At 30.4% G+C, this 16,838-nt stretch overlaps 1 protein-coding gene across 4 annotated transcripts in view; it reads right to left on the bottom strand.

Moving 5' to 3' along the window:
• Positions 1-8,206: 8,206 nt before the first annotated feature.
• Positions 8,207-16,838, bottom strand: part of LOC148598294 (arf-GAP with SH3 domain, ANK repeat and PH domain-containing protein 2-like) — a 55,624-nt gene continuing 46,992 nt past the window's right edge. For all 4 annotated transcript variants that reach the window (XM_088560676.1, XM_088560675.1, XM_088560678.1 and 1 more), the window contains one exon: positions 8,207-16,332. In XM_088560676.1, coding sequence (XP_088416802.1) covers positions 16,261-16,332 — 72 coding nt within the window. In that variant the 3' untranslated portion in view covers positions 8,207-16,260. The remainder of the gene's footprint in view (positions 16,333-16,838) is intronic.

Genomic DNA, 16,838 nt, shown 5'->3' with positions numbered 1-16,838 from the left:
ATTAAAGCCAAATGGGTTAAACTTCTTCGAAACAAACTTAAAGCAGAATATATGTCTGTAAAACAAAACATCAATATACCCTCATTGTCAATGGTCTTTTTCATAACAAAAACATGTGCTTTTCAGCAACTCTATGACCATTATAACTAAGGTTTTCAAGAAAAGAAACACATATACATATTGGTGTAGAATAAATAACTGTACAGCTGGTAATTTTCGCCAGCACTTATTTTGGTATATATTAACAGTCTGTCCAAAAAAGGCTAAGTAAATTCTGCAAAACATTTACTTCAGGCTTAGATACATGCGCCACACAGCATTTGCTAAAATTAGAATCAGCAAATGTTTTGGCATACTTTTTTGCCTGAAAATCACCAAACTTTTACATCCGTCAATGTAATGCACTATACATGTACAGTATTTACAAAAAAGATGCTTTTGTTGAAACAGCTGTGAGACAATCAGGCCTTGTGGGGACAAATAAATCATAAATGTTTAATGGAACATTGTCCATATGTGCAAATATATTATGAAAATATACAATGTACATAAATACTTTACAAATATTTTCATAACAATAAATTTCAACATTAAAGAGTTTATTCGTGACAACAAAGCAGCAGACCCAATATATGGATTCAGTAGTAATACTAGTGTAAACAATTACCTAAGCACTAGTCTAGTAACAGTAACATTCATATCAATTTCTTCTAGAACATGAATAAGTATCAAGCATTCCCATGGCAAGTGATATTTAGCCAAGGGGAAGTTAAATGTTTACGTTGACATGTTGCTTTCTATTTCTTGGCAGATGATTCATACTCTTTAACTTTTCCATGGCAAGCAGAGATTTTTGTTAAATCTAACTGAAAAATGGGGGCTCATTTCTACCTACAATGTACTTCATTATCTTAGAACACTGGCCTTGGGTACTGAGAACATTTCTTTTGGTGTCCTACACATGTTTTCCACAGAAAACCAAGCAATATAAACCACTATACAAATTTATATGAATATGTATAAATATGCTACACTCTGTTACAATAAAGAATGGACTATCAGCTATCTTGTGGAGTCCCTAGAAATGGACTCTAATCATAAATCATATAATAAGAAACATACATGAGGATCATGTGTTTCTCCTCGTGGGTGAAACATACTGGAATCATATGTAAATAATATGCAAGTCATGTGTAAATAATTTGATAATTTACATATGATAATCACTTCAACCTATGGGTCGGCTTTACATAAGGTAATCATGCATTGCACTACTCATGTGTGAATCTTTGAATCTCATGGTAGTTTACATATGTTAATCAAAAATAGTTTTAAGGCATGATTCTCTCTAATATCGACTGATTCAAATCATATGTGAATAGAAAACATGATTATCATATGGGAATCATATTTTTATCAAAACATCTTATAAGTATATCATGTTCCAATTATGTGTATGTCCTATTTAGCAATATGTACATATGATTCTCATGTGTGGCACATCTAGATGTGTAAATGGTTAAATCTTTCAACATGGTCTTCATAAACATTTTATTGTGTTTCCTATTGTACAGATAATTTCACATATCTGGGTTTGGTTATTAACAAGAAAAAATATATCATTTAAAAATTTATAATTTGAATTTGTTAATGTAATCACAGCTCTGTTAGACCACATCAGTATAGTGTATGAGTGATGAATATCATTGTACACAAAGAAAAGCAATCAAGGACTAACAAAGGTCAGGAATATCATTGTACACAGAGAAAAGCAAGCAAGGACTAACAAACGTCAGGATCGACAGCCTGTTACTGTTACGAAAATGTTCATGTTTACATTGATTTGAAAGGGGAACAAAAAAGCCTTAAATAAAGCCTTCAACGTTAATTCAAAGACAATTATTAACCCATAACAGTTGCTAAATGGCTCTTTCAAATTTTGATTAATAGTAAATTCAGGATATAATGACTTCTATCCCAGGAAATATCTGTCCCAACTAAACAAAAAAAATATAACAATATGCATTTAATTTAATTTTTTTTTTGTAACTGATGTGGTCTTTTAGTATCTTTGGAATTAGCAGAACAATACAGAATGACAAATTATATGGCAATATACAGCAAATACATGTACATGTAAGAACAATACAATTTATATACATGTAACAATTTTTTTTCAAAACAGCATGTTATTAACATTTCCATATAAACAAAAAAAATACTAGTTTGTTATCAATAAATTTCTCTCAAATACATTTGAAACAATTTCTTCCAAATATATAGATGAAGATGTTTACAAAATGCTGGAATTTTTAATCGACAACATATTTGTCCAGTGTGGTTTGACGTGTTTTTCAATAAACGGTCGGCATTCCAATGGGAACAAATTGTGCTACTTTACTTGCTGACCTATTTCTTCACTCTTATGAGGCTGACTTTATAGCTGATTTGATCAGAAAGAAAGAATATCGTTTGGCTAGATCCTTCAATCTCAGTTTCCGTTATATAGGTAAGGTATTATCTTTAAACAATCCTAATTTCGGGGATTTGATACATTGCATCTACCCAAAAGAACTTGAGATAAAGGATACTACAAACACTGTAAAGTCAGCCTCATATCTTGACCTACACTTAGAAATCGATGGTAAAGGAAAACTATTGACCAAACTTTACGACAAACGTGATGACTTTTCATTCAGAATTGTCAACTTTCCTTTCATCTGTGGCAACATCCCTTTGGCTCATGCGTATGGAGTGTTCATATCACAACTCATACGTTATGCCAGAGCTTGCCGAAACTACGCAGACGTTTTGTGTCGCGCTAGAACTCTAACAAATAGGCTTCTGGAACAGGGTTATGTTGCTACAAGATTGAAGTCATCATTACAGAAGTTTTATGGTCGTCATCATGAACTTGTGGATCGTTATGATGTATCCATCAGCACCATGAAAACTGATTTATTCAACGGGTCATAGTTAACCTTTCTTCGTTTGTCCACCCCGGGCTTGACTTTTTATGAGCAACTCGGTGGGTGTTTCTAGAAAAGCAGAGGACGCTTACCCTACCGGTGCACCTGGTCCATGCTCCAAGTTTTTAGTGGAGTCCGAGTTGCTCATTTACTTTTGTTACTTTGTATATATGATTTTAGTTACTTAATGTTCTTTGTTGTGTATGTCTGTTTTCCATGTCTGGTCTTTGTCCCTGGATTACATTCTTTTGATTACCGCTGTAACCTTCGTTCCCTTGATTACTCTTTCTTAAAAGTCTTTCAAAATTCTAAAAATGATATTAAATATGAATTGGTTTGAATGTGCAGCAAAGGAGTAAAGGAAGAATACAAATCTCTTGAAGTAAGGCCATTTCCAAATAATGTATCGATGCTTAGGCTTTATCTCTTTTTGTTGGAAGATGCCTCATAACCCATCTTTATCATATCAATAGAACACAAAACTGAAAACCACATCCCGCTAATTTACTTTCTAGCTATGAAAAATGTAAAAGGCACCCTAAAATCTTCCTTGGGACATTTGAAAGGTAAACGAAATGCCTCCCTCCCTGATTAGTTTCATGAAATCTGGTCAATAAACCAAAAAATTAACTTTGGATGGCCTGAAATAAATCATTGGAAATATTATCCAGAATATCAGGAAAAAATCAAGCCTTAGAAAATAATTCAAATGTTTTAAATATTTTTTTCTTTAATATATTTACACTAACAATAAACATGCAGCACTCCACATTTCTAAACATATGAAAATGTTGTACGATAAATTTGAACACAAATACCTTTTAATTAATCTCTATGAATTATGACTATAACAAAATTGTCCTGAGCAAAAAGTCTCTTATGGCATCAATAAACTAAAGCTAGCAGTCTAAAATAATATTTAATACTGCCAAACGTGAGCAAGAAAAACAAAACCTATTAACAAATCATGAGGCATAAAGAAGTACAATGAAGTTTGAATAATGTACAGCAGAAATTTCATTTTTATAAGATCCTACTTTTAGCTAACATAAATCAATTTATTTTTGTGGAACCATCATTTTTTCCCATTGTAGAAAGCCAATTCATCTACACTGAAAGTAATTATATTCATGAGTATCACATTTTGTGGTTAATGGGAAAGGCCAAGTTCATAGAGTCTTGAATTCTTGGTTTTGATGATCCTGTCATACAATTTAAAGTAAATAATCCTTTTCATTAGGAATCAACTTTCATGGTTTACCACAAAACCACAAAAATTTGTACCCTTCGAACATAAGTAATTAACAGAGTGTAACTACTCTCGCAAACATGAATTTCATCAAATAGAAAATTATCAATAATGATTTATTTAATTTAATTTATTCCTCACAAAATAAGCAAAAATTGATTTCCATGTGGTCCACTGTGAACCAGAAAAATAAAACCTCGAAATTAGCTTAACTGGTCATGTTCAACACAATTGGGATTCAATTTCTACAGGAATGATAATTTTAAGAGTTGTAAGAGTAATTGTAAGAGTCCTTACATGTACTTGACAGCACTTTGGTCCGAGCAGTATTATGCTGAAAAACCGTTTTAGTAACATATATTTGAGCATAAATTGTTCGGAAATTTTTAGGGTTTTTTTTTTTCTTTATTTTTTTATTTTATTTTTTTATTATTTATTTTTTTTTTTTTTATTTATTTATTTATTTTTTTTTTTTTTTTTTTTTTTTTGCTTCCTCTATTGCACACTATTTAATCGGTTTTTAATCATGAAATTTGCCTTTCTATTAATTGCAAATGATAATAGGATGCAAAATCAATATTTTATATGAACTTTTTTGAGAAATTAGTCCCAAAATTGTTTTGTCTTTTAAGAGATATCCAGTCTCTTAAAAATTTCAGGAAATAAATGCAATTTAAAATGTATCAGAAGTTTAGAGTAATTATCCTTTTTATATTGCAGTATAGTGTTTGCATACTTTGACTTGAAACTTAACTTTTTAAAATAAATTACTTAAACAAGTAAAGATACATAATAAAACTTCAATAATAAAAATTTCCTGAAAGTTAAATCTTATGAAAATTTAGGGTCTTTTATAACAGTATTGAACACCAATCCAGCTTTACAGATTCTAATGTATTTTGGTAGTGCATTAAAATTATCTGACTAGCTTAAAAAGTAACATCATTGCTTAATAAATCGATTGTTGTTTGTAATTACATTTTTTGTAAAGGCGCCATACCAATATGACTAGCCAAAAACCAAAAATTCAGCAAATATAGAAAACCATTACAATTATACCATTACTGACTAAGTAGTCCAATATGGACTTTGACCAGGCAGTACAGTCTATTTGACGGCTAAATCCTGTATTGGTGTATTGGTTTACTTTTGTATTTTGTATTGTATTGGTAGTTTTGATCATACTTAGGCTAATATTCAAACATAAATCAATAATAAGGGATAATTTCTCTTCAAATTCAAAAGCAAAGTAATTATGAAACTTAAGGGTAATATTCAAATGAAAAGCTTTCTTGAAAGTATGTTGGTAATTACAGGAAGTCAATTTAGCAATAAATACTCGTAACCAATCGTAAATCACTTTAAAAGTGGCTTATTCGCAAGAATTCGTGTATCTCGTAATTTCGGCTATTCGTACGGATTTTAAAATTAATGTATGTGAAGGGAGCATTAAGGATGTAGACCTAGGGTAAGGGAAACAACTCTTACAAATCATTGGAACGTTTGTTTTTAGCATTTTACATCAATCCCATGTAAGCATTTAAGTAACTCATTTCATTCTGTTTCGATTAAAAGCTTGATGGGCTTTGTCGGAATTTAATATGATACAAACATATCGCTAGTTTCAAGAGTTATTTCCCTAACCCTAAGTCTTCCTCTTTAAATAATATACAAACATAAAAATGATCAACTAGGACGCAAAACATGGTCTTCAAAAAGAAGTCGCTGAGACGCAGATAGAGCAAAATATTGCATGATTTTAATCTTAAATAACAAAGGCTATTTTGTCATCAAAATCTTGAAATGTTTTTATTCTGTATTTAAATGGAGTCAGATAATCCTTTAAAAAAAGAAATCATTCATTTAGCAACCAATGCCAAAAGCCTGAAAATTCGTATTTCTGTAATACCTAACTAGATTGTAATTTTATAGTAGTAAAAATCAAACATTTTGACATAACTTTTTATAAAATTTTATGTTTTGTACAATCTTTAGTCAAAGATATTTAGATATTTTGTAAACAGAGACTGACAACTACATGAAACCAAAGCGTCGATAAATCCAACATTACTTTTTTTACATGACTGTAAAACTATGGGTACTAAATTTTTTTTAAAAATATGATTCACAAGTGTTTAAATTACAAAAGGCAGACAGGTAAACATTAAAAATTATAGCTTCCAGAATTTATTATAGATTGTCCTTTCTAGTACAATTTGTTTAGCCAATGAGTCACACACAAAAAAATGTGAATAAAAATGTTGAAGAACATTTACGAATAGGTTTATAGGTTGTTAACAAATAACTTTAAAATTAACATGTGGTTAATACGGTCACAGGATTTTCATATAGTTAAACAAAATTTGAGAAATGTACGGACGACAGGGCACCAACTCACTCGGATCTTTGTTACAGATGAGTTGGAAATGTGTGCTGTAGGCATTCACAATTAAACATCAGCCGATTAGTTCATAAAATTTGATGTACCAAAATCTGTCTTTTTCAACCAAGAGATATAAGAATGCAATGAGCATGATGGATAATAAGTCTGGACCGGCGACACAATCATATCTTTGCCAGCACACAGAAATTCTCGATATTTATAAACACTGACCAAGTAAAGCCCTATATTATATCTCTTCATTAGAGTGAGGGCTATATTGCAATCACTTTGTCCGTCCATCCGTAACACTTTTTCGTAACAGATGTCTCAGCTTCTACTAGAGTGAATGCTTAGATATTTGGTATATTGCCTTTTCAGGTATGTCGCCAATCTACTTCCTATATATGACCCACTTTGTAGTTATTTAGGTGCTGCATAATGGAAATTTATGTAACAGATTTCTAAGCTTTTACTGGTGGGAATGTTAGATACTTTGTATATTGCTTCTGCGTGACGTATTGTACGGAATCTCGCTTTCGCAGCTTTGACTGAAATGGTTAATTTGGGGTATTCTTAGCACAACGTGGCGTGCAACATCTTATTAAAGGTTAAAAATACCTTAACAGGGGTTGAAATTTTTTTGGGGAAGACCCGAGCCCTGGACTTTTTCATCTTTTGTACACTAAGCCAGAACAATGTTGTGTCAAGTCCGAATCGATAAATGCAATTTTGTTATCCGATATTCTTATGTATAATTCTATGTTTGCAGGGAAGAAGACAGTGTCAATTGATTCCGTCTCAGGTCAAATGCCTTGTCAGCTTTCGGTTTCTGCGTTTTTTTAACCGTGAAATTGTAAGTGAGCAACAATATTTTCCTCAAAAGTTTATCTACGAAATTTTATCTTTATCATTTCAGCGCTTGGTTAATAAAATTGTTAGTATGCCAAAAAATGCGTCTGATCAAGCGCAGGTGTGATTCAGACTTGAGAATGACTAATCAACACACCGATCTAGTGAATACCCACTCTAAAAATAAAGTTATAACTATTTATAGATCAAGGAATAGATCGAGAAACATGGTCCAAATAATGACAACAAAATCTTTCAAGAAATAGTTTTTATATTTTTAAATTTGCCGTGCCCGACGGACTTATTCCATTGAAAAACGACAAGTTCGAGGTGCAATTTTTTTAGTCTTGGGCGTCGGGCTTTAGGAATTTTCAACCCCTGCTTAAGCGTGTACAGCATGTTCTTCTGTTAAAATAGCTAAGTTCAACAAGTAAAAGTTATTATCAGATATTTGTCAACTTCGCCCATTAGAGGAGGTAATCATGTGCAGTATGCTAACAAACACTGTGGAAAGTTCAATACTTTTTTTGAGTTAGAAGAACTGGAAGTAGGTACCATCTAAGCGTGACAGACGGGTAGAGTTCAGCAGCTAATAGACCTACTACCCCATTGATGAAGCAAGTAAAAACAAAGAAGTACATATTGACACAAGTGGCCACTTTATTTCCTGCTTGCCATTTCTTTAGTTACTTATTAAAAAAATATTAAATTTATATCTAGAAAAGTACAATGCTAGGCTTAAATCAAAAGTCGATGTATGGTTTTAATTATTTATTATAGTTTAATCTGAGGATGTTCCACTGCGAGAGACAAGTGGTTGAGAACTGGTACATAAGTGATATAAATTGTACACATAGTAACACATAATTATTGAAAACATATTATAATTTTACAAAGTTTTTTTACTGAAATTTGAATCTGCAGATCATACAGACCAAGAAACAATTAACATCAAAGGATTGCCATTGTACTTTAAAATACTAGATTTTACACAATGTTCAGCCATTTGTGGATATAAAAAAGTATCCTGAAAAAAATACCAATTCTCATGAAAAATAAATAAACAAATCTTTTCTTATTCCTTGTTACCATTGCTAATTAAGAAAATGTTTCAAAACCTTTCATGAAGAAAAATCACTTTAGTAATTGAAAAGTATCCCCTTCTTGAAATTATTTAAAGATCCTAGCATTGGCAGAAATCTTTCAATGAAATCAATGAAATCATTATCTACAACAGGTTTTTTTTAATAAAAACAAAAAAAAACAAAGAAAGCCATTGAAAAGCAGAAAAAGCATAGAATATATTTGAAGAGTTATTGCTAATGTTCGCAGAAACCTTAAGCTTCATTATTTTTATTTTGTTGTTGTAAATATTAAGTCATTCAACAAGAAATTAATTTTTACCAACAATGGAACTTGACTGTAAAAACAATGTGGGTACAAAAAGTAACATGCAATTAACAAGCACTTAATCAGATTTGCATTCAGTCCAATACTGAATAGATACTAATAATCTACAGATTTGAATAACACTTTTTCCTGTGTGTATCAAAACAGTAATCCAAAAGCATTATCTATTTAAGGAGACTACAAACTGACTGTTAAAAGTTTACATTAATATAACGTTGTTAAAGTCTAAGTTATCAATTTCCATAATTTTAAAGTCAAAACTAGGAATGAAGCTTAACTGCAAGTGCTGTTGGGGTTCAGTACTATTTCAATTGTAGACTGTAGATAATAATGTCATTTCCAACGCTGGTTATAAAAAAAATATAATACAGATTACCTAAAGAAAACAAATCAGAAGAGTCAACACAAATCAAATTTAATCAGAGAAATCGGTTTTTAAGTTATTTTGAAAACATTGAGACTGACTTACTTAGATAAACAACAATTATAATCTTTAATAAAATGTCCTAAAGATGCTTTTCGTTGATTGACATAGTGACATAGTAATTATACATACACTAAAATCCATGATGCATGGTTAAGTTATAACAGACAGGCAAACATACAAATTAAAACTAGAGCTCCCAGAATCTATGATACATTATCCTTTACAATACAGTTTATATACATATTGCACGATTGTTAATAGACTATACACAAATTGTCAATACTCAAACATTGTTCTATATATATAAACATGAAAGTGGTGAATCATTGTGAATGTAATGAGAATAATCTCATGTTAATATACATGTATTGAGACATGTCTCATTTCAAAATATTGAGAATAATATCATCCAAAAAAGTTATTTAAAGCCAAATAGGTTAAACTTCTTTGAAACAAACTTAAAGCAGATTTGTCTGTAAAAACAAAACATCAATACACTTTCATTGTCAATGTTTTTTTCATAACAAAAACATTTGGTTTTTAGCAACTCCATGACCTTTATACTAAGGTTTTCAAGAATGAAAAACACATTTACATGTAGGTGTAAAATAAATAAATGTATAGCAGGTAATTTTCGCGGGGCACTTATTTTGGCATATTTCAGCATTCTGGCTAAAAAAGGCTAAGTAAATACTGCTAAATATTTACTCCAAGCTTAGATACTTGCACCACACAGCATTTGCCAAAATTAGAATCAGCAAAATTTTTGGCATACTTTTTTGCCTGAAAATCACCAAACTTTTACATCTGCCAATATAATGCACTATACATGTACAGTATTTACAAAAAAGATGTTTTTGTTGAAACAGCTGTGAGACAATCAGGCCTTGTGGGGACCAATGAATCATACATGTTTAATTAAACATTGTCCATATGTGCAAATATGTTGTGAAAATATACAATGTACATAAATACAAATATTTCCATAACAATAAATTTCAACATTAAAGAGTTTATTCATGACAACAAAGCAGCAGACTCAATATATGGACTCAGTAGTAATATTAGTGTAAACAATTACCTAAACACTAGTCTAGTAACAGTAATATTCATATCATTTTCTTCTAGACCAAGAATAGGGATCTAGAATTCCCATGGCAAGTGAAATTTAGTCCAGGAAAGTTAAATGTGCAAGTTGACATGTTGCTTTTTTATTTCTTGGCAAATGACTATACTCTTTAACTTTTCCATGACAAGCAGAGATTTTTGTTAAATCTTTTTTTTTTAAATGATTTTTGCTTGTTGACTGAAAAATGGGGCCCCATTTCTACCTACTATCTACTTCATTATTTTGGAACATTGGCCTTGGGTACTGAGAACATTTCTTTGAGTGTGCTACATATGTTTTCCACAGAAAACAAAGCAATATACAGCACTGTACAAATGTATATGAATATGTATAAATATGCTACAATTTGTTTCAATTAAGCATGGACTATCAGGCAGATTATGTGTAACTTTTGTGAAACAGACAACTTTCACAAACTATCTTGTGCAGTCCCTACAAATGGACTCTGATCATAAATCATATCATAAGAAACATACATGAGGATCATGTGTTTCTCCTCGTGGGTAAAACATACTGGAATCATATGTAAATAATATGCAAGTCATGTGTAAATAATTTGACAATTTATATATGATAATCACTTGAACCTACTGGTTGGCTTTACATAGGGTAATCATGCATTACACTATTCATGTGTGAATCTTTGAATCTCATGGTAGTTTACATATGTTAATCAAAAATAGTTTTTATGCATGATTCTCTGTTAATATCGACTGATTCAAATAATATGTGAATAGAAAACATGATTATCATATGGGAATCATATTTTTATCAAAACATCTTATAAGTACATCATGTTCCAATCATGTGTATATCCTATTTAGCAATATGTACATATGTTTCTCATGTGTGGCACATCTAGATGTGTAAATGGTTAAATCTTTCAACATGCTCTTCATAGACATTTAACTATGTTTCCTATTGTACAGATAATTTCACATAACATGCACAAAAAGTCCATGTTTAATTCTGACTAATTGCAATGTTAAATTAAAGCTGATATAAAAAAAACTCCCCATAACAATTTAACAAAGATATATATGTAGATTAAATATGCAAATATCTGGGTTTGGTTATTAACAAGAAAAAAATATATCATTTAAAAATTTATAATTTGTATTTGTTAATGTAATCACAGCTCTGTTAGACCACATCAGTATAGTATATGAGTGATGAATATCATTGTACACAGAGAAAAGCAAGCAAGGACTAACAAACGTCGGGATCAACAGCTTGGTTCTTTTCTTGTATTTACTTCTACACCAAATGTTAATAACACAATTCCAGCTTTCTTAAAGCCATTTACTTTTTCCAAATAGAACAGTAAAAGTAACATTTTCAATAATTATTATATTTATTATTTGACAGGTCAATTACCTGACCTGGCTTAAAACTTTTCAGTCAGATGGTAATTTTTGCAGATATTTCTCAGCAGTAACTGTTGCCAAAATGTTCATGTTTACATTAATTTGAAAGGGGAACAAAAAAAACCTTAAATAAAGCCTTCAACGTTAATTCAAAGACAAATATTAACCCATAACAGTTGCTAAATGGCTCTTTCAAATTGTGATTCATAGGAAATTCAGGATATAATTACTTCTATCCCAGGAAATACCTGTCCCAACCAAACAAAAGAAAATTATAACAATATGCATTTAATGTCTTTTTTTTGTAACTGATGTGGTCTTTTAGTATCTTTGGAATTAGCAGAACAATATGGAATGACAAATCATATGGCAATATACAGCAAATACATGTACATGTAAGAACAATACAATTTATATACATGTAACAATTTTTTTCATAACAACATGTAATTAACATTTCCATATACACAAAAAAATACTAGTTTGTTATCCATAAATTTCTTTCAAATACATTTGAAACAATTTCTTAAAAAGTCCTTCAAAATTCTAAAAATGATATTAAATATGAATTGGTTTGAATGTGCAGCAAAGCAATAAGTGCTTCTACAAAGCAGTAAAGGAAGAATACAAATCTCTTGAAGTAAGGCCACTTCCAAATAATTTCTTGATGCTTAGGCTTTATCTCTTTTTGTTGGAAGATGCCCCATAACCCACCTCCATCATATCAATAAAATACATAACTAAAAACCACATCCCTCTAATTCACTTTCTAGCTATGAAAAATGTAAAAGGCACCCTAAAATCTTCCTTGGGAGAATGGAAAGGTAAAAGAAATGCCTCCCTCCCTAATTAGTTTTATCAAAACTGGTCAATGAACCAAGAAAATAACTTTGAATGGCCTGAAATAAATAAAGATTGGTCATTGGAAATATTATCCAGAATATCAGGAAAAAATCAAGCCTTAGAAAATGTTAAAGATAAAAAGCATGTTTGATACAGTAATAAAAGGGAGATAACCAAAGAAAAAATGTTATTCTCATATTCTTTCTATTCCTCCCTAGGGTTAATTTAAATGTTTTCAATATGTTTTTCTTCAATATATTTACACTAACAATAAACATGCAGTATTCCATATTTCTAAACATATGAAAATGTTCCACAATAAATTTGAACACAAATACCATTTAATTAATCTCTATGAATTATGACTATAACAAAATTGTCCTGAGCAAAAAGTCTCTTATGGCATCAAAAGATAGCAGTCTAAAATAACATTCAATACTGCCAAAAGTGAGCAAGAAAAACAAAACCTATTAACAAATCATGAGGCATAAAATAGTACAATGAAGTTTGAATAATGTACAGCAGAAATTTCAATCTTATAAGATCCTACTTTTAGCAAACATAAATTAATTTTTTTTCCCATTTTAGGAAGCCAATTCAACTACTATGAAAATACTTATATTCATGAGTTTCAAATTTCGTGGTTAATGGGAAAGGCCAAGTTCATAGATTCTTGAATTCTTGGTTTTGATGATCCTGTCATACAATTTAAAATAAATAATCCTTTTCATTAGGAATCTTCATGGTTTACTTTACCCACAAAAACCACGAAAATTGGTATCCCTCGAACATAACAAATTTAACAGAATGTAACTACTCCCTCAAACATGAATTTCATCAAACAGAAAATAATCAATAATGGTTTATTTTCAGTGTATTTTATTCCTCACAAAATAAGCAAAAATTAATTTTATGAGGTCCACTATAAACCAGAAAAATAAACCTCGAAATAGCTTAATTGATCATGTTCAACAAAATTGGATATAATTTCTGCAGGAATGAAAATTTTCTAGTTCTTAAATGTACTTGATATAATTTTGGTCCAACCAGTATAATGCTCAGAAAAGGGGGGGTTTTGCTTTCTCTATTGCACATTATTTAACCGGTATTTAATCACGATTTTGCCTTTCTATTAAATGCAAATGATACTAAGATGAAAAATCAATATTTGAAATAGATAAATGTTTTTGAGAAATTAAGTCCCAAAATGGTTTTGTCTTTTAAGAAGTAATCTCAGGAAATAAAGGCAATTTAAAATGTATCAAAAGTTTACAGAGTAATTATCCTTTTTATATTGCAGTACAGTTATTGCATACTTTGACTTCATACCAAACTTTTTTTTAAAAAATTCACTTAAACAAGTACAAAATAAAACTTCAATAATAAAATTCCATGAAAGTTAAATCTATGAAAAGTTAGTGTCTTTTATGACAGTATTGAACACCAATCAAGCTTTACAGAATGTAATGTATTGTGGTAGTACATCAAAATTATCTGACTAGCTTTAAAGGTAACATCATTGGTTAATAAATCGATTGTTTCTGTAATTACATTTTTTGTAAAGGTGCCATATTGGACTGAGGCATACCAATATGGATAGCCAAGGACCAATAACTCAGCCAATATAGAAAATCATAGCAATTATACCTTTATTGACTAAATAGTCCAATATGTCACATTGGCCTAGGCCAATATGAACTTTGACCAGACCAATACACTTTTGTATTTTGTACTGTATTGGCGCTTTTGATCATATTTAGGCCAATATTCGAATGTTAGTCAATAAGTAAGTGGAAATTTCTCATTTTACAGTAGCGTGCTTCTTCAAATTCAAAAGCAAAGCAATTATGAAACTCAATGGTAGTATTCCAATGAATAGCTTTCCATTTTGAAATTATGTTGCCAATTAAGAGAAGTTAATTTGGCAATGAATAAATTTCAGGAATATTCATTTCTTAAAAATTTATTATATCTTTATTAGAAAAAAGGTGTATACTTGAACTGATTAATTTTCAGAATAAATATTTAATTTAGTTACCATACAAAAATTAGCTCCCTTCTTTTCTGATACATCTGAATACAAATGGTGCTTTGAAGTCAGCTGTTAAAGCACTATATGTGAATACAAAATATAACATAAATAAAAATAATATTTCAACCAAATTAATAAATATTATGCCACATTTACCAATTAGACAGACTAAATATTACAACAAAATAAAATATTTGTAAGTCTATGAGGTCTTAGGATTTATAAGAGAATAAAATGCAATAGGAACTCCTCAGCCTTTCTCATTACACAGAAAAAAAACCTTGAATGTACTAGACCCAAATCTTGTCCAATTCGATTCTAAATTTATTGTTACACAGGTTAATTTTTTTTACCATTACTTTTTTCTTAGCTCCTGGCATCAAGCCAAAATTTCTGGAAGAGTTACTGTTACAGCTATGTAAGATTATGAGGTTTTAGGTGTTCAAAATGCTGAGTAGACAAGAAACTACCGTAAATTGCTGTTTCATTTTTTTTCCTACTGCACAAATAGAAACAGGTACAGTGAAACCCTGAATAAGACTGGTTTCCAGGTCTTCTAGGTATGCAAAAAAGGTCTTGTTTAGGCAGATTTCAAGTTTACAGGTTTTCACAGGTTTCCACAGGTTATGACCATTTAAGCAAGAATTTGCAAAAGAATTCTGGTTTAGCCAGGTTTCAAGTTTATATGTTTTACAGGTTAAGACCAGTTAGGTCAGGGTTTGCAAAAGATTCCTGGTTAAGATTAGACAGGTTCCTAGAATACCCATGGTTTACAGAAGCTGTCTGCTTAATAAAGGTCTCCAGGTGATTCAGGGTTCAGTTTAGCCTGTTTCATTTTACTAGAAACAAAATAAAAAAATCAGCAATTCATTTCACGCAATCATCAAGTGTAAAAAGTATTCATAAGTTATGACGTCATTAAAAAGACTAATATTGTTACATGACTTATGAAAAATTATTCACTTCAGATCTTTTAAGAACTGACTAAAGGTTATTTCAGATCAAAGCTACATATATTCACAATCCCTCTTCCCAACTTGAATTTCTATAATTATTATTCATTAGTCAAAATTTACCAAATTACAATAGAAAAAAAAACTTACACCAATTGAATACTGTAGATGCAAAAATTGTTTATAAAAAGTTAATACAAAACCTAAGTAAAGAAAATTAGTACTATCGCTGATAAAGCAAAATCTATTTTCACAGTTTTAAAGTGATATATATTTAAAACAACTTAATATATTTTAAATTTATAAAGCAATGAAAGTTTATAACAACTTCAATTCTTAAGACCAGATACATTGTGTGTTTTATGTAAACTAAAAGAGGTAGACCTAAGGTGAAGGAAGTAGCTCAAATCAGTGATATATTTGCATTGTAATTAATTTCACCAAAGCTTATCATGCATTCAGTTGAAACAGAATGAAATCAATCCAAGTTACTTAGATGCTTAAATGATATTCATTTTACATGGTTTATACAAACATACAATTGATTTGTAAGAGTTGTGTCCCTTACCCAAGGTCTATCTCCTTAATATACAAATGTATTTATCTATCACAATATAAATCTATATTACTACATCAATGTGAACTAATGCTAAGACAATGGTTGCACGAAAGTCTTTGGGACCAGTCCTCTCCTGTTGGGCTGACCATCTATTTCTCCCTCCTAGAAAAGAAGATACAGAAATTTCAAAAATATAAACATGTATCGAGGAAAACCTGGCTGAAATTTTGAAGGAATAACATGGAAGTAAAAATTGGTAAAATCTTAAGTCAATATACCTTAACATCAGATCTGGAAATCACTATCCTAATTTCAATCACCATTTTCAATACCCTGATACAAAAGTTGACTTCCCTTAACAAAAAGTTAAAACAACAATAAAACTCTTCTCCTAAGATGACAAAATAGCAACATTACCACACTGAAAGTCATATGCAAAACTTTCAGGAAACCCTCATTCCCTTAATATCAATCCATACATCCTCCAAAACAATGAATAATTTCATTTCGAGAGATCCAAGTGACTGACTTCATACCATCATAAATCAACCTTCTCAGTCTGAATGTCATGTGATCACTTACCCACCAATTATCAATTAAACTCATTCTATCTATTATTTTGAAGGGTCTTGCTATCATGTAAGTGCTCTTAGAGAGACATATATTCT

The sequence above is a fragment of the Perna viridis genome, chromosome 14 (assembly GCF_037379345.1).
Source record: "Perna viridis isolate PV_CMFRI_1.1 ecotype Kerala chromosome 14, ASM3737934v1, whole genome shotgun sequence".
NCBI lineage: Eukaryota > Metazoa > Mollusca > Bivalvia > Mytilida > Mytilidae > Perna > Perna viridis.
This window is presented reverse-complemented; position numbering and strand designations above follow the sequence as displayed.